The sequence below is a fragment of the Hyaena hyaena genome, unplaced genomic scaffold (assembly GCF_003009895.1).
Source record: "Hyaena hyaena isolate Hyena2069 unplaced genomic scaffold, ASM300989v1 scaffold_44, whole genome shotgun sequence".
In the NCBI taxonomy this organism is placed as follows: Eukaryota; Metazoa; Chordata; class Mammalia; order Carnivora; family Hyaenidae; genus Hyaena; species Hyaena hyaena.
Window position 1 is genome coordinate 1,798,975 of NW_024080676.1, and position 19,592 is coordinate 1,818,566.

At 44.4% G+C, this 19,592-nt stretch overlaps 1 protein-coding gene across 3 annotated transcripts in view; it reads right to left on the reverse strand.

Annotated features, from left to right (window-relative positions):
* Positions 1-19,592, reverse strand: part of MYOF (myoferlin) — a 156,252-nt gene that overhangs the window by 93,490 nt on the left and 43,170 nt on the right. For all 3 annotated transcript variants that reach the window (XR_005528089.1, XM_039230277.1, XM_039230276.1), the window contains exons 4-9: positions 18,728-18,836; positions 15,842-15,929; positions 3,468-3,634; positions 2,713-2,841; positions 565-627; positions 429-479 (exon numbers count right to left, since the gene is read on the reverse strand). Coding sequence is in view for 2 of the 3 variants with exons in the window: in XM_039230277.1 (XP_039086208.1) it covers positions 429-479; positions 565-627; positions 2,713-2,841; positions 3,468-3,634; positions 15,842-15,929; positions 18,728-18,836 (607 nt within the window). In the remaining variant the exon portion in view is untranslated. The remainder of the gene's footprint in view (positions 1-428; positions 480-564; positions 628-2,712; positions 2,842-3,467; positions 3,635-15,841; positions 15,930-18,727; positions 18,837-19,592) is intronic.

Here is a 19,592-nt window from a genome sequence, read left to right on the forward strand (position 1 = left end):
TTTCCTGGTTTGGTTTGCCTTTCATATTCCAGATTTACAACAATTGGCTTTGCAGATGGAGCTCTGGGGCGGCTAGTAAGTGGAGCTGGGTGATGAGTTTCTTGCCATCACCAAGCACCCTCCCTCTGCAGCACCACGCTGGCTTCCATCCACAGCTGGAGTGCCAGGAGGGCCCTGATGTGGCAGCATCCAGGCATGTGCATTAAGGCACCATAAGCATTGTACTCGGAAGTTGACTAGACCCAGGACAGAGGACACTCAACTGGTTTATGGCCCCGGCGGCATCTGTGTCCTGCTGGCATTCCAGCCCTCAGCAAAGACTACGGCATGAACCCCTCACATTACAGCCTGATAACATAGCCAGGAACCTGATGCCTCACTATAAGAGTGCCCATCTAGGTTGAACAAAACAGATAGTTGGCACCCACCTTAAATTCCCCCATCAGACAATCTGCCCGCAGAGAATGGGAATTATAAACCTGGAAGAAAGAAGAACCATGAGCAACATATTGACTTTATGTGTCAGTTAGGGAGCACCACCTTCCTACTCCGTAGCCCCCTTACCCGGATGCTGATGATCTCATCCATCAGTTCAGAGGGAGTTATGTGCACATTGTAGAAAAATAACTGTCAAAACAGAAGAGAAAAATGTTGAAGGTTTCCAGGGGTGGACTCAGGTTTATTGTGATCTAATGCTATAATCTGGGGGCCCTCCTAAGAAATAATAAAACATAGCCCCCAAGTAGGTGTGACCATGAGAACACATTGCAGGGCCTTCAGAAAGGCCCTGAAGCTTAGGCTTCTTGAGCTTCCTGGCAAACTCACCCTTGCATGTTGGAAAAGGAAAAAGGGTTAAATAACAACAATAGTGTTTATGTGATCAAACAGAATTGTTCCTTTGGGGCCAGAAACATACTAGCTCACATAAAGATCTTCTAAGGTTATGTCATGTTAAAATCCCAGTAAAATGGGTGCATAGGGTTTGCATGACCTAGAAAGTTGAGTTGAACTCCCTACAATTGTCCTGAATTTCTATAATTTCTACAGTTATCCTGAAAAAAAGTTCTTTTTTAGCCTTTTTTTTTAAAAAAAATCTAGAATCCACTCAAGGTTTATACCTTACATTTAGTTGTTGTGTCTCTTTAGTTTCTTTTTATATAGAACTATACTTCTGCCTATTTTTGTGGTTTATTTTTTCTATCAAGATCAGTTGTCTTGTAAAATATCCCACACTCTGGAATTGTGTGAATATTTCCTCACTGTTAGATTCAAATGGGCCATGTGACATGAAATGACACAAGTGATGTTGATACTTCCATTGTATCACATCAGGACACGTGTCAGTTTGTCCCATAATCACGGATACAAGTTTAATCACTTGGTTAAGACAATATAAGTCAACTAGGGATTTTTTAGTAAATTCTTTTATTGACTCCTGAATCGGTCTGCTTGGAGCCTCAAGTATTTGATCTTTTCCCTTTTGCCCAGAGATCTCATCTCAAAAAAAATTCATGAGATTCTTGCTGGGCTCCTCAGAATGTAGCCGAGTAAATATTTATCCTGCATGACGAATGCATTACTCCTTAGGTGTCCAGTCACTCCGGGGCCTGCCTTCTCTGCAGTGAGGTCTTTTTCACAGTGAACCTCTTTCCCGAAGCCCCCTTTCCCAAAGTGCTCAGTGCACACCCATGTGTCATGTCTGCTTTGACACTACTCAGCTGCATGCTGGTGTCTACAGTTTATCTGAGGAGGAGAAGTGACAAGCGAGAAGACAGGTCTTCTGTGAATGAAGGTAGGGCCTCCAGAAGCAACTGGATCCTTTTACGCATCAGGGTATGGAAAAGAACGAGAGCTGGAGCTGGGGCTAGGTCTGGAAGCTGCGGGGAACGGGGAAGGAAAGGCCTGGCTCACAGAACAGGACATGGGACGCACGCCTGAGGAATCTCAGAAATGAATCTCCTCAGAGCGAGGCTGGCCTTGGAAAACTCCCCAAACTTATCATTTCTCTTCACAGCCCTGATGGTGGAGTTTGTGCTGAGATGACTATCAAGGTATTCAGTGTTTTTGAGGAGTGTTCCAGAAAAGGTCAACAGAAGAACTCTATTTTCAGTGTGTGAGGGACAAGAAAACCCTTTTGGCTCCTAACTGCTTTCCTTTAACATACATTATTTTTCTAGCCATGTAGGTTTTGACATCTTTAAAAAGCCGGCCATTGTTGTCCCTGTGAAAAGGCCTTAGAGCTGTGACTGAAACTTGGTATTTTTTTCTTTCTGGGTCTCCAGCATCAACTGGTCTTAATTGTGAAAATGTACTGGGCGTGCTTTTTTAAAAGTAATAAAGCAATCACAGGAACGACTCTGACGTGGGCTCATCCCTCGGACACACCCTGCTGGTTGGAAAGAGCAAAGGCAGATACAGGTGACTTCATGGGCTCTGTCCTAAGGGGCACAAGGATCAGTCAGGAGAGGCACCACGGGAAGTGGTTGTAAAAATGCCAGCAAGACGTCGGCAGCTATGAGAGCCAGTGATGAAGCAGGACATAAGGTTTCAAGACCCACTGGTCCTTAGAATGTTTAATGCGAAATTTTCGTTGTCTTTACCAGATCTTTGTACATGAGTTTCCCTCCCACATGGGACAGGAGAGAGAATGCTGGAAGATACATATGAGTAGAACAGACTCACGGAGCAGGAACATGCATTATGCCCAATTACCTCATCAAAAAATGGATTGTTCCCTCTCTTGATTCTTGTTCGGTGTGTCTGACCACAGACATGGACTTTGACCACGGGCCTTATGTTGTTGCCACTTAACTGCCGGCCCTCAATCACCCGGACACGGATCTGGAAGCACAGAAGGGGTGTTGTTACTGATCCTTCCCTGGGGTCGTGTCAGAGAATCCTCAGATTCCCAGTCAGCTTGCCCGCCTGTAAAGATCGCTGAAACCAGGCCACAGCAGCTTTGCAAAATGCAGACGTCCATGGACTGGGGTGGCCCCCCATGCTCATTCCCCAGGTGGAACCGGGTTCCAGAAACTGAGAGCAGTAGTGGGACTGAAATAGTCCAGAGCCAGCCCGGGAAAGGGCGGGGCAGGGGAGAGGCCGCTGCTCAGACCCCAGCCTCCTCCCTGGTCTGCCTGAGCCTGGGATGTACTAACTCACTCAAGAGCTGTCTGCCGAGGAGGTACCCAGAGCTACAAAGATACAACACTGTGATTCTCTTCTCTCCTACCACCGAAGGGAAGGAAGGGCATAGTGTTTTTTTTCTCTGACAAGCCTCATCTGGCTTGACCACATCTGCCTCTGCATGCAGAGACAGACAGCTCTTCTTGGGTTTGTGCCCTGAAGTCCCTTTTTGCTAGCTGAGCTGCTGCCTACATCAATGGGTCCTTCCCAGGAACACTGCGATTGCCAGAAGCCGGACACCATGGTGGTAAAACAAACATGTGGGGTGTGCTGGCTCTTCCTACCTGGAAGTCCTGAGGCTTGTTAGACAGCATCCGCCGGCTCTTCTTTCCCTTCGTGAGCCTCCGGGCAAGCTGAGCCTCTGACACCAGCCCACCTGCCCCCTTGGGCCCAGGGGTCCTGACTGTATTGTCCAATCTGTCTTCATCACCCCCATCTTCCTCCTCTTCTCCTAAAACACCAAAAAGGAATCCCGTCAGAGATGGCCCTCATCCTGTAAATGTCTGAGCTCAGGTTTCCTGAGGCGGGAGGTGAAGGAGCTGCTCCTTTCATGACACTTATTTGGGATGTGCTGTGACTCAGACAGTTTCTTAGGAAAATGGGTTCATGATGCATCAGGGTGCTTATTCGGGCAGTATTCAGAGTTGCCAAGAGAACACCAGAGACCAAGGGAAGAGTGAGAGGGGAAGTCCCAGTTGGACCCAGGCAGCAATCACCTGGTTCTGATCTGGGAACGCAGCCTGAGGTCAAGGGGCCTTTCTGTGGTTAGGACACAGAAGTGAGAAAATGCAAGGGAAAACTGGAACTTCGCCCAGGAGACTTCAACTCCACCGTCTCCAGTGCTGGTCTTTTCTCTAGAGATTTACTCCTGAAATTTCTGTACTGTCTCAGCTTGAGCCTGCTGGTTCCCAAATGCCCTCTCCACCCTCATGACAGGTAAGAAACAGATCTCCAGTTTTCTTGCCAAGCCAACCAAAGTGGTCTCATACTCTCCCTTTGCCCACCTCATCTGTCACTTCCACACACATCTGTCGTATTATCCCCCGCACTTCCCTTCATACTAGAGGGGTGGGATGGGGCAGAAGAGGGGCTTGCTTCCTAATTGACAGAGTAAGAGCGTATTTCCTTCTGATTCCTTGGAAACACCCCAAGTGTCTCTCACTCTCTTGAGTACCTCCAGAGGATCCTTCCCCACGGGGCCTCCCCTCTGCCTTTGCGTAGGCACAGACCTTTCTCTCCTTAAAAAAATCAAACAAACAAAAAGAAAAAACCCACTAACTTCTGCCTACTATTTCTCCCCTTTCTTTTAATCAGACTTTTAAAAAATTTTTAAATAGTTTATTGTCAAGTTGGTTTCCATATACACCCAGTGCTCATCCTAAGTGCCCTCCTCCATGCTCATCACCCCCCTTCCCCTCTCCTCCTCCCCCATCAGCGCTCAGTTTGTTCTCAGCATTCAAGAGTCTCTCATGGTTTGCCTCCCTCCCTCTCCCCCACTATTTTCCCCCTTCTTCTCCCACATGGTCCTCCATTAAGTTTCTCCTAATACACGTACACGTGCAAACATATGATATCCGTCCTTCTCTGCCTGACTTACTTCGCTCAGCATAACGCCCTCAAGTTCCTTCCATGTTGCTACACATGGCCAGATTTCATTCTTTCTCATTGCCATGTAGTATTCTATTGTATAAATATACCACATCTTCTTGATCCATTCGTCCGTTGATGGACACTTAGGCTCTTTCCACGATTTGGCTATTGTTGAGAGTGCTGCTATGAACATTGGGATACATGTGCCCCTGTGCCTCAGCACTCCAATCACAGACTCTTTTAAACTCATTGACAAATTTCAGTTCTTCTTGTCTTAACAGACTAAAAGTATGAACTCCTGCTAACCTGCACAGTATAATTTAAGAGATCCTAGGAGACTAACTTGACCCAAGAAATACCAGCATTTGCACTCCCTATCTTTGGATTTTGAAACTCCTCCTCTACAATGTGAAATCATTCAAAAGACTGAATTTCCATGTGGACACATCTGTTCGTCATTCACATCATAGTATGAATTAGTTCATTCAGATTGCTGTGTAGCATAGTTCTTGAAACTTGGGCTCTGGAGTCATATAGCTTAAGTTCAAATCCCAATTTTCAGCTGTGTGAGTCTGAGTAAGTTTTGTAATTTGTTTCAGTTTTCTCATTCGTAAGGAAGAAGAAATAATAGTATTTACCACAGAGTTATTGTAAAGATAAAATTAACATATATGCAAATCTTCAACATAGTGCCCGGCAAAAAGCCAACACTCTATAAATTCATCTTTTTTTTTTTTTTTTAACTTTAGTTGATCAATCAGTTTTGGTAGGAGCACAGAACTCTAGAACACTTTCCAGAGAGCAGTCATGAGATGGGATGAGGGCTGAATCAGTCAGTGGGCAGCATGGGGGAAGGAGGCTCAGAGTGAAGAGGGGCACCCACACAGAAGCAAAAGCCTCCCACCCACCGCGTACTGCTTCAGAGCACAGCCCAGGGTGAACCCTCCTCCTCACCACCCCTCATTCACACTCAGCCTATCCAGCCACTTTCTGTCTGTGAATGTCAACCATGACTTCTTCTCACGAAGCTCAGGGCCCTTTTCTGAGTCCTCACATTCCACCTAACATGGCCTTGGGCACTGGCACCCATACATACTTCTTTGAATCATGTCGCTCTCTTCCTGGCACTCTGACTGAATCTTGCCAGGATCTGTGTGGGCCCCTTTCCATGTCCTCCTCCCCAAGGGTGATTTTCCCCAATGTTCCTCAGCCCTCTGCTCCTGTGCCCTGACGCCCTCTGGATCTACACTTTGGGGTTACAGCCCCACAGAGCATTAGGCTTAGAGGGTCAGACGTGCCCCTCCCCACAGTGTGCAGACAAGACAACTAAAGTCCACTAAGCTGAGCGGGCTGTTAGGTCATTGGGAGCTGGGCTGAAATGAGGAACCAGTGCTCACCCTACCTCAATGGCTTAAGACTGGGTCTAAAATCAGGCTGTGGGTGAAGGAGCTGCTGTCTACCTGCTTCCTCAGCACCTCTGTCAGGAGGACACCAGGATACCCAAGAGAGACCAAAGGCAGGGAAGGGCTACCTTTGCTCTCTGCAAGGTAACCTGGGTCTCATCTTACCCATCCTTGAAGAGGCTTCAGAAGCAAGGCTTGCCTGCCCCCCATCGCTGGGAGCCAGGGTCTCAGAATGTCCCTCCCATTCTTCACCAGGTGAGCTCCTCGTTCCCTCGAGCCCCAGGTGAGATACCCCGTCTCTGGACAGCACCACACATCGTCCTAGCCAGGGGCTTGGTGAATGCAGAATGAATGAGGGGACACAGGCCCCTGCTTTCCAGAGCAATTTGGCCAAGTGGCAGCACAGCTCTCAAGGAAGAGTGCCTGAACACTAGAGGGCGCTCCTCCGACCTTGGCTCTAGCCTCAGGGAAACCCTGAAGGTCAAGCCCCGCTGCTGCAAATCTGTTCTGGACTGGGCAGTGGTGGGCTGGATGTTCTGACAGCTAAGACGAGCTCCCTTCCATCATCCTGGACCTGAGCAAGCCTTCTTCCCTGCTGCGGACTGTTCCATTTGGGGTTGGTGGTTATGTATGGCGGCAAGCAGGAGAAGCAGGGGTAAGTTGTACCCCCTCTGCTGTGCTGCACTCTGTACAAGTCCTCATTAAACTCTTAATGGATGCTTTAGAAAGACAGCAGGCAATGAAGAGCCAGTTTCTTCTAGGAAATACCTCTGCTCTTCAGACTTTAGGCTGAGGGATGCATCAGAGGAAACCCGCCAAAGTCATGGCTACAGCCCCAGCATCTCTGCCTAGAGCAAAAGGATATTGGAGCAGGAAATCACCCCTTTAGGTAGCAGGAAGTTGCATGGGGTTAAACAATACCACCTTAAGTGTTCCACAAACAGTGAGGGGGGCCTGCCGAGCACACCCTTCTGTGCAAGCGATTTCGTTATCAGATGTGAGCGGTTGTGTGGGCACACCCCGTCACTGAGGCCCAAGCACGCATCTGACGCACAGCCAAGTGGACCCACAAAGGATGACCCTTCATGACCACAGAGGGCAACACTGAGTTGGGAACCATCGATCAAATGAAAGTTGCTGGTTCTATTTACTTGCTTGTTTTTGCCGGTCGTAACAAAGAACCACAAACTGAGTGGCTGAAAACAACAGAAATGTATTCTCTGACAGTTCCAGACTCTAGAAGGAGAGTGTTGGCAGGACCATGGTCCCTCGGGGCCACCATCCCATCTAATCCTCTTCGATTTCTTGATGAAGAGCCCTTTCCGGAATATTTTATGGTTTTTTTGTGGGGGGGGGGGAGGTGTCTTAGTAACCCAGTTTTTCTAGAGTCCTAGAATGTCATTCTCTGCCTGTGACATTTTGTGATATTAATTTTAGAGGAAATCCTTCCTTGCCTCTTATTAGCTGTGGCTCCTGGCAATCTTTGGCATTCCTTGGATTGTGGCTGTATTCCTTCCAACCTCTGCCTGTGTCATCACATGGCTTTCTCCCCTGAGTGTCCGTGTATTATCTCTTTTTGTAAGGACACCCATCACTGGATTTAGGGCCCGCCCTATCCTGGCACGGTTTCATCTTAGCTAATTACACCTGCAAAGATCCCATTTCCAAATAAGGTCACCTTCTGAGGGTCTGTGTAGGAACTGGGTGGTGGGGACACTATTCAACTCACTCCAGAGGCCATCTTTTGTATCTTTCCAGTGTGTTCCATCTGTTGCTCCAGTCCACAGTCTGCAGCCATATGGGAAGCCCTAATCTATCTACCTCACCCCCTCCCATCCCCCAACTGCTTTCACACCCTTTTCTCCTAATCTGAGCTGGAGTCTGTGGTCTAACACTGCCATCTCTCCTCTCTGCCCCTCAACCCCTTCTCTCACTTACTGTGATCATCTGGTTTATTCAATGTCCCCTTGCTCCATGCCTTCACCCAGGGAGCTGCATGTGGCTGAACACTCACCATCCAGACTACTGCCACTTTAATGTCATGATCACACACCCAAAGTGGATGCGCAGGACTCCATGGTCATTTATTCAAAGTTTTCCTTGACCCTGGTCTGAGAAGCTGCTGGTTACCCAAAAATGTCAAATCACTTTACCTTTCTGAACTCCCAACTATCTTGCACCTTGAAATCTTCTAACACTCTCTCTATCCTTCTCACTGCCAGCTCATGACCTTGCTTATTTCATGGAGAAAACAGGCAATCAGAAGAGAATATCCTCATCGTCCCATGCCAAGTCAACCTTCCTACCCACAACTGCTGTCAGCCTCCCCTCCTGCTATAATCACTGAACTGTCTGTGCTCCCAACCTGAGGTCAATCTTTCCACATGTGCACAGCTCTCCCCTCCTCTCCCTACCCATTTTTTTACTCATCCTACCCAGGATTTTGCTTCTGCAACTTCTGCCTCTGTATGTGCTCATCAGTCTTCTCCCTCTCAGCTGACTCACTCCCATCAAATTATAAATGTGCTGAAATACTGCCCACAATAAAAACAGACACCAAAAAGCTTCCCTTAATTCCATAGCGCCCCCTATAGTTACTGCTCTATTTTTCTGCTTTCCTTAACTGTCACTTTGGCGGTGACAAACTCTTCACAATTCCTTTATATGAATGCCATCCTGCCTCTCCAACCATTACCATGCCACTCAGTCAAATCCTACCAAGCTTCTGAATGCAGCCAACACTGGCCTGTGTCCCTTCTGAGGGTCAGGAACCCTCTATGTGACATACCCTTGGTTATAAATGAACTTCAATGAACATGTAGGAATGGCTCTCCGTTGCAACTCCAGCAACTCAACAAATCACATCTTCATAATTCCTCAGATGTAATGTTGGTCCCTTTCTGGAAGGTCAGTGGCAATATTTTTGCCAACTGCCCCTGTGTGTCATCACTTGTGATAGTGACACTTCCCTACATGGTGTCTATTATATGTCCATCCAGTGCTGAAGAATTGGCAGCCCCTAGGGAACCTTAGGATACAGTCAAGTTTGCCTCTGGCATGCCCAACTGTCCCCTTCCCCAGCAGGGATCAATTTCTCTTCCTCCGCCGGGCTCCTGTGCTACCCTACTCTAGCACTTCCCCCTTCTGAGCATAAGAGAATGATCTATCAGTCTCTCAGATGTCACCGTATCTGCAAGCCAGCCTCTCCCTGCCACCACTCTCATCCTGACAGAGCTTCCCAATAAAGGCAACTCCTAGGAATGGCTGAAGAAGAGAGACACTTGCCCAGTCACCACTGGTCTTTCTCCTAGCTTGAAATACAGACCCCCCTCCCCCAGCCAGCAAGCTTCCAAATGCTGTTCCATGTCTCTCATCTTTCCACCTAACACTCTAACTGGGCCACCATTCCATCTAATTTCCTCTTCCATTCCTTGATGGAGAGTTCTTTCTGGAATATTTTATGCTTCTTTTTTTTTTTTTGGTCACAGCAACTCTGTTTCTCTAGAGTCCTAATATGCCAATCTCTGCCTATGATATTAATTTTGCTTCTAATGAATAAATTTTGTTAAGTGGTTAAGGCAGAATTTAATTACCTTGGGTCAAAGGTCATTGCTAATCAGAAAAAAGGGCTGGTATACTATCATCAGTGTAAGTTAAAAAGTACAAAGCAGAATGAGAGAGAGGACATCTTTAAACATGAAAACATTTTGAAGATAACATGCTGATTTAGCGATGATGTTGAATAATAACTTTTCTGGGTTTCTAATATGAGAGAAGTTACATAAATACATATCTGCACTCAACCATAAGCAATTCACCCCTCCACCCCAATTCTTGGGTAAATAGCACTATATGGCACTAAGAATTTTCTGGAATGGTTCTAATACATGGATCAGAGCACAGGTGTCATGGAAGAACCTCTAATCATACAGTAATGCACAAAGAAGCTTGCAGGGAAATCTTGGCAGCATCTGCCTTGGATCAACTGAGCTGTGATACAATCTAGGAAACATTGCCCCAAGAGCTCTGGCTGAGTCTTACCAGGTAAAACATTCAACTCTGGGATTTCTTAACATGATCTTCCAATTCTGCTCTCATCAGGATCTTCTGGAAGTTCCTATTAACCATACAGATTGCAGGGGGTCCCCTTCAGACCAGCTAAATCACACTCTCTGGGAATAGGTGATGGAAAGCTGCACAATTAAAGATCTCCCTTGCTGATCTTTCCTGGGTCTAAAATGTCAGAACCACTTGTTTATTATGATCACTTTGGCTTTCTGAAATAACTTGGGAAAAAATAGGCCTAATATAATCAGTTTGCTGGACAGTCAGATAGAGGCCAATCCTGGAAAGAGTGCCTCCAATAATCTTCTAGGAAACTGATAATTTTCCAGTTCTATTCTGGCCAAGTCAGTCCCTTCTACATGTTCCATGGATCCCCATGGTCTGTCCCAGAGCAAATGTCTCAGCTTGGCATTCCAAGCCCTTGGGAACACACTGCCCTTTGACTACATCTCTGAGTGAACTAGTCCCTTTTGTCTATTCACTAGTATTCGTCCAAAATGCTCTTCTTGAAAAGAAACATTTAAACAATATCCATTGCCCATCCATCATTCACTTATTCACTCAACCAACCAAGCATTTATTGAGCAATCATGACTTAGTGCTAAGAATACACAGTCGAAACAGATAGCTGAAAAAGTACTTTCGCTAAAAGAAAATTATGTCCCATGTAATAATTTGCTTAGTCCTCTGTTGGGGAATTTATTCAGCTCTGACCTATGCTTTTTCATATTTCTATCTTACATTTCTTCTGAAATGCAAGCTCGTTGGTGGCAAACCATGACTTTATCACCTGTGTATGCCTCCAGTGTCAGTAAAAGCTTTATAAACTGGACTGAATTTATTTTTTAAATATTTATTTATTCTTCAGAGAGAGAGAGCACAAGCAGGGAAGGGGCAGAGAGAGACACACAGAATATGAAGCAGGCTCCAGGCTCCGAGCGGTCAGCACTAAGCCTGACTCAGGGCTCAAACACACGAACTGTGAGATCATGACCTGAGCCGAAGGTGCAGCGCTCAACCGACTGAGCCACCCAGGTGCCCCAAAACTGGGCTGAATTTTAAGCACAGTGACTTTGGGGTTTGTGGAATAAAATAAATTTGAAGTGGCAATGTCTAATGATGAATGAGTTTTTGCACTTCCGTTGTTGAACACAGCACAAATTTGACAGATGGCTCTTCAAAAATAGATGTGAGGTTTTAAAAATAGTTCATTCTGGCTACAAGAATGTAGGCTCCATTCAAGCTAACTGACATCTGGTGAATCAAGTTGGGGAGGTAACAGGTTTTCGGGAAGTCAAGCCTTAAGTATGGGTCATCCCACCCCTCTGTCACAGCAACAGTGTTGGAGGTGGGTCAATGAAAGAAGTAACTTTGATACTACACACGTTCAGTCAAACCACCAGTGCCCTGGGTCTGTAATCATTGTCATCTTGATATAAGAGCTCCAGGAAAGCATTCCTTAAAAATAAACCCCTTAGCTATAACACCAAATATACAATCCACAAAAGAAATAATTGATAAGCTGGACTTCATTAAAATTAAAAATTTCTGTTCTGCAAAGGACAGTGTGAAGATAATGAGAAGACAAGCCACAGACTGGCAGGAAGTATTTGTAAAAGACACAATTGATAAAGGACTATTATCCTTTATATACACAAAATAAACAAGAATTCTTAAAGCTCAACAAGAAAAAACTTGATTAAAAAATGTGCCAAAGACCTTAACAGACAGCTCACCAAAGATACAGATGGCAGATAAGACTGTGAAAAGATGTTCCAAATCCTATGTCAACAGGAAATACAAATTAAAACAATGAGATACCACTACACACCTATTTAAATGGTCAAAATCCAGGACACTGCCAACACCAAATGCTGGTGAGGATGTGGAGCAACAGAACTCTCATACACTGCTGGTAGGAATGCAAAATGATAGAGTCACTTTGTAAGACTGGCAGCTTCTTGCAAAGCTAAACACGCTCTCATGCATTCATGTTCCTTGGTGTCTAACCCAAAGGAGTTGAAATTATACATCTACACAAACCCCACACATGGATGTTTAGAGGAGCTTTGTTCATATTGCCAAACTTGGAAGCAACCAAGATGTTCTTCAGAAGGTGAATGGATAAATAAACTATGGTATATCCAGACAATGGAATATTATTTGGTCCTTAAGAAGTGAGCTATCGGGGCACCTGGGTGGCTCAGTTGGTTAAGCGTCCAACTTTGGCTCAGGTCATGATCTCGCAGTTTCTGAGTTCAAGCCCTGCGTTGGGCTCCGTGCCGACAGCTCAGAGCCTGGAGCCTGCTTCAGATTCCCTGTCTCCCTCTGTCTCCCTCTGTCTCTCTCTCTCTGCCCCTCCCCCACTCATGCTCTGTCTCATGGTCTCAAAAATAAATAGACATTAAAGAAATGTTTAAAAAGTGAGCTATCAACTCATGAAAGGACATGGAGAATCATAAATGAATATTGCTAACTGAAAGAAGCCAATCTGAAAAGTTTAGATACTACACGATTCTAGCTCAAGGACAATCTAGAAAAGGCAAAACTATGGAGACAATAAACAGATCAGGGGTTACCAAAGGTTGGATGGGGGATGAATATGCAAAGCACAGAGGATTTTAGGGCACTGAAAATACTCTGTATGATATTATAATGATGAATATATGTCATTATACACTTGTCTAAATCCATCAAATATACACCAACAAGAATGAACTCTAAGGGAGACTATGGGCTTTGAGTGACTGACGTGTCCACATAGGTTCATCCTTCGTAAAAAATGTTATCATTCTGTTGAGTGACATTGATGATGGGGAAGGCCATGTATGTGTGGGGGCAGGGTGTGTATCTGAAATCTGTTATCTTCCTCTCAATATTGTGGTAAACCTAAAATTGCTCTAAAAGAAAACAAAATCTTGAAAACACACACACACACACACACACACACACACACAGACACTTTCATGCCCCTACTATATCCAATTTCTGGGATCTGTAGTCATAAATAGTTTCTTCAGTTTCCAGGGGTGAATTTTCCTGAAAATCTTCACTTTTGTATTCTATCATTAATATTTCAAATTTTTCTATTTAGGACTCACAATGTGGTTGGTAATCTTTAAAAACAATATTGCTAATCATGAACAGTGGTTATCTCAGGAGGGTGGCAGTGTGGAAGATGTGCGCTTTCTGTGCTTTATATTTCTGCAATGTTTACATTTCTACAAGTGGGTATTGCTTTTGTACTCAAAAAAAGATCAATAAGTTCAAATCTTTTTAAAATTTGTAAAGATCTATATAAATAAAGGAATCAGACTCATTACTTTTACATGGAATGGTAAAGATTTTTAAAGAGTTAACTAAAATGAAGGGGAAATAAAAACAAATTCTGGGCCAGATGTTCTGTTTTGGTTATTAAAGTATAAGATGGCAGGAGGTGTGGCTCTTGACATTATTTCTCTGCCTCATATCTCTTTGTTTTATCTTCCCCAAGACTACAAGTTGTTGGGTTCTTTCCCCCCCTTAGTGTCTTCCCTAGCACAGAGTTGTAGTGAGTACTCAATTATATCTTGCTTAGTTGAACTGAATTGTCTTATTAAGACAAAAAAGATTTTCCCTTGAAACATCCAAATAATCCAGGGTATTGAAAGATTTTCTTAAATGTTGAAGAAAAGATTCTTTCAGTGGGATTACGAAGCCACCATTCAGAATGTCACCCTTAAAATTTTTTTCTTTTGTTTTGTTAGAGAGAAAGAAGGAGGACGGAGTAGGGGCAAGGGGGAGAGGGAGCGGGAGTGGGAGAGAGAGAGAAACCCAAGCAGGCTCCAAGCTCATCACAGAGCCCAACGCAGGGCTCAGTCCCATGACCATGGGATCATGATCTGAGCCAAAATCAAGAGTTGGACACTCAACCGACTGATCCACCCAGGAGGGCCAGAATGTCCTCCTTGATCCAACTCTGAATAGTCATCTTATACAACAAAGACAGTACTTCCAGAGTAAAGAACCCTGTATGTTTTTTAAATTAAAAAATTTCATTTTGTCATCTCACACTTAAAAATGAAATTGGCCTGCAGGCACTTGCCCATTTCCTGGCCAGCACGTAGTAACACTCTTTGAGATCCAAATGAAAGGAACCCAGCTTCTGGTTTATTTCCTATCTCTATTCAACATTATCAGGGATTCTTTAGAACTTCTGAGGAAGACCTTGGCCAAATGCCATCGCAGAGCCTGCTGGGAGTGAGCTTCCAAAGAGAATGGGTGGACTGTCAGTCTGCAAACACTACTGGAGCATTAGCGCCGCCAAGACAATCCAGGAGCTGAGGGAAAGGAGCTTCAGGCAAAGGGAGCCTAGATGGCAAGGATTTTCTCCCCAATGGGTTGACAAGTTCAAGAGTTGGTGCCCTTCTCATTTTTAAGGCAACAGCCTTTGCTCCAGGGAAATTGCATGGTTTCTGAGTTTGGCCTTACCTCCACCCATCTTAGGAGATGGGATCTCCCCCTACATTCTCAATCACTTGAGAAGGTGCTTATTCTCACAGTCTTTCTGGTCCACTAGGACACAACCTTTTTCTTTTTCTTTGTTTAAAAGATATTTAAAAATAAACATTTAGTCATCCCAACATGACTATGAGCCAAACCAGATCATTCTTTTCCAACAGCTTTGATTTTTAGAGGAAACAATATCAATGTTCATACAGAGTGTGCCACCCAACTGAGCTCATGACTACACATCATGAGGAGTTGTTTTTACAAAAATAATAATCATAATAACAACAACAAAAGCCACCATTAAGGTAGCATTTACTGTATTCCAGGCACTGGGCTAAAGTATATATTACTTTATATACCTTATCTTATTGAATCCTTGCCATAACTTTCTGATCTAAGTGCCACTGTTATCCCTATCTTACGGTAAAGAAAGCTGAGACTCAGAGAGGCTAAGTGACTTACCCAAAGGTTACATGGCAAATAAACAATAGACATAGAATCCAACCTAGGTCATTCTGACCCCAAAGCCCTGGTTCTTATTCATTATGTTACAGTTCCAGGATAAAAAGAGTTTTTTCTCTAAACTCTGGAGTGAACGTGGCTGGAAGGCAGGAGCCATGCTCTAAAGCGTCTGCCACCCGGCACTTCAGCATCTAGCAGTGGGCTAGAAATCCAGCAACCATTTTCTTTACTTCATAAATACTGAGAAATGGAGTGCTGGTCCCAAACTTAGGAGGTGAAGAAACATGAAGAGAGTAGAAGCCACTCCTGTAGCTTTACAATCAGGGACATTCCAACCAGCAGCAGAAGCCACAAAACTGAAGCAAAGCACTGCCTGGGACCTTTTGCTGGAGTCTGTGTGTGCCAGACAGGCCCACAATGAGGCCGCTCAGTCAGGGGCTGTCTCACCCCTCTCTTCTCCCTTGAAGGGCATTTCACAAACAACTGTACTCTCCCAGCTGGGAGCAGCTCCACCTGCCTCATGGGGCCCTGTCTAGGCAGGCAGGGTGCTACAGACAGTATAACAACAAAGAAGGCTTTCTTGGAGACTCTCTGTCTTTAATAGATGGCCCCCAGCATAGGTTGGGCCTTCAAAAGGGGCAGCTTACCTTCTACGACTGACACACTGGCTCCACTGGGGTCATTCGGATGTGGAGCTGAAGGTGGAACATAGCCAATCACCAGGTCGATGGTGGCCTAGGTAGAAATAATTCATTGCAGACAGAATCAGCGCAGGGTAACAGACTCAAAGCAAACCAGATCAGCAGGAGTAAAAGTTCTGGATGGGATAAGCAGGGGGATGGGAAACTTCCTTGTTGGTACCCTCCCTCCCGTAAGCCAGGCAGGCGGGAAAGCCTGGGGAAGGAATTAGTTGCCAAGTGTACCACTGCTAAGGGACAACCTCACAAACTGGACCAAAGTTGTGACAAGCAAGCATGAACTTGAAATTAGCCTCCATCCAAGACTTGAGATGGCCTCTAGTCACAGAGGCTCATTTCAAATGGTTGAGTTATTTGTTTGCACACTGACCTCTTTATTCATTGCTGAACACTATTGTCCTTTTTCCCTCTCTAAAATGAACTTGAGCAGGGGCACCTGGGTGGCTCAGTCGGTTAAGTGTCTGACTTCAGCTCAGGTCATGATCTCACAGTTTGTGGGTTCAAGCCCCGTGTCGCACTCTGTGCTGACAGCTAGTTCAGAGCCTGGAGCCTGTCTTTGGATTCTGTGACTCCCTCTCTCTCTGACCCTCCCCTGCTCGCACTGTCTCTATCTCAATCTCAAAAATAAATAAAACATTAAATAAAAAAATAAAAAGAACTTGAGCAACTAACAAAAATTATATAACAATGTGATTCATAAAACAGGATTATCAAGTCTGATTAAAGAGGAAACCAATATGCAAATCATGAAGTTCAAGATAATTGCATCTTGCATAAAATGTGACTAGGAGCCAAGGCAAGAAGAAGGGCAAAAAATGTGATATGACTTTCATTATCAGAAAGGAAAGAACATACTAGTTTCTGATAGGAAATCAAGTTATTTCCATTTTTAAAATCTGAGATAAATTTCTCACCTTATTTTAGGGCAGAGTTTCCTATACTTATATATTTCATGTGCCTACAAAATTTCAAAGATTTTTATGCTGGGGGGAGTATCATAGGGATGCTAACCCAAGCCCATGACTGCTATCTACTATTATGAGAATTTCACAAAAGAAATGGATTTTAACAGCAAAAATGAGGAAGGACAAATCTCAGAATAAAAGAAGTCTTTTGCAAAGAAGGATGGCTTTCACGCACACACACACAAGTTACCAGTTAAAACACAGACATAATATTTATGTCCAACTGAAAAATTATTATTTATCTGAAATTCAAACTGCAATGGGCATCCCTTACTTTTTCAACTGCCACTTTTGCTACATGTAGCAAACTCTAGTGCGAGCACACACACACACATCGTCCTTATTTTTTCTCATGTCTGCTCATCAATGACTACTCCCCTCATGGATCAGCACATTCTGTGGCCAACTTAGGAACCACAGATCCAGGAGACGCTGAACAGAACAATGAATGGGGCCCCAACAACAGTTTCACGGCAAATAAAGAATCGGGAGAACAGCATTTCATGGCTACCTATGCTAAGGACCCAGGCCACAACCCAAAGGCCAAATTTAAGGACCACGGAGGGGCTCAGCTGCTAAACTTAAATAAAGAATCAAACTTTCAAAACTTAGAAGAGGACATGGATGGCTCAACTTCTGGATCAATGATTTCCCAATAATGTCAGGATTCCCAGAAGTGCCCCAGGGACCCCTAACGGGGGATAGGAAATACCAGGAGACAGGACTGGAAGCCCCTCAACTGCCTCACTCCGCTCAATCACCACAGTACTGCCATTTCAGGCTTCTACATGTGCTTTCTTCTGTGCTTATAAAAACAAAACCCAAAAGAGCCAGAAATATCACTGACTTGTACCATCCTTCCTAGGTATCGTGTCTCTCAGCCAGGTTTTAGGTAAATAGATGGCAGCTGACATTCTGAATTTTTTAGGATTAGAATGATTCATAGCAAACCTCTAAGTTTTGAAGCCTAGACCAACCAAATCGATATTCTGACTAGGCTCTGAGAAGTCTCACCTATATTCTTGCCTACAGGGATGGCCTATTTTAGTATAAAATTTTCTCCCTTTGCCCCAGCTTCCAAGCAAAATAAATTGATTGGAAAATGAAGGTATTAGAAGTTAATGGGGGTAAGCATGGTAGGTAGCTTTATGAGCACTTGCTAGCAATCATGAAATCTGAAAGCTAGGAGCCTGGAGTCCTTTTATTTCTTTTGAGTGCACTTGAGAAAGAGAATTCTGGCTCACATCAAACAATATTAATATGTACTTATTTAAAGGCTGTGGTCAGAAAATGCTGATATTCACATCTTGATGTTCCAAGGCAATATTAATGAAATACCTTCTACAGAACATTTCACAGAGTGTCTGATACACAGAGCTATGCTCACCACACAAAAGTAAACACCTGAGTGGATATGCACAGAGCTATACCAAAAGAGGGTCCTACTGACTCTATAGCATTCTGTGGAAGAAATTCAAGTTTATCTACTAGTTTTAAGATTCCAAGTATAGGATAAGACCATATCGTTTGTAAATGGACCTGTTATCTCAAAATCTGTAGGTGTATATGTGTGTATGTGTAAGCTGATTACAATTTCACACTTCCTTTTTTTTTTTAATGTTTATTTATTTTGAGAGGGAGAGTGAGGAAGGGAGGGCTAGAGAGAGAGGGAGAGAGAGATTTCAAGCAGGTTCCACACTGATATGGGGCTTGATCTCACGAACCATGAGATCGTGACCTGAGCTGAAATCAAGAGGCAAACGCTTAATGGACTAAGTCACCCAGGAGCCCCTAATGTTATACTCTTCTTAATGAACTTTTGTTTACTTATATCACTTGAAAACTGTTCAACAAGAAAGAAAGTGCTCACCCCAGTCTCTTGCCCCCTTTCGTTCAGCAGGGAGATGAGTTTGTATGGCAGAGATCTGTTCTGGTCACCAAACAGGTCCTTCAGGGATACCGTGGCTGTGCCAATTAATCTGCAGGTGAAACAAGAAAGCACAGTGACCTAAGTGAGGGGCATACTTCCATTCACTCAGCGGGCCTCCTGATTCCCTGCCTAGTCATCTGTTATCATTAACACCACTCACAATGAGATGAATTTTGGGAATTTTGTCAGTAAACATCACTTCTCCATAACGTAGTCATTTCAAGAGTCCAGCTATAGTATCTATAAATCTCAAGTCATGAATCAGATGACCCGTGAATGGGTGACAAAGACTGAATAACCCCCTCAGAATCCAAGAAGAGAGAAAAGTAGTACAAAATTCAGGCATCCCTCTGTAATGAAAATGTAAAAGGGCCCAGCACACACTGCCCACTGTAAAAATGTCCCCTCAAGGAGACCTTCTGCACATGTAAGTAGGTTGCCAGTTTACTGAAGCCACCAGCTTACTAACCTGCATAGTCTGGAGGAGAATTCAGAAGTTGGATATGTGCATGTCTCTCTCTTCCTGGATACTGAGGGATTATGTTCAGCCTTTACTGCCTCCCCATCTACCTCTCAGTGTACCTAACCTACTGGTACAGAAGTATTCATGTGTCCCAGCTCACCACAGGCCCCCTAAAAGGCAGGATTGTCCCATTCATGTGTCCCAGCTCACCACAGGCCCCCTAAAAGGCAGGATTGTCCCATTCCCTGCTCTAACCCCAGTGCTTGGAACGTACTATACTTGTTCATAGGTATTTACTAAATGAAGGAAAGAAAAAATAAGACAGCATACATTAAGAATGAA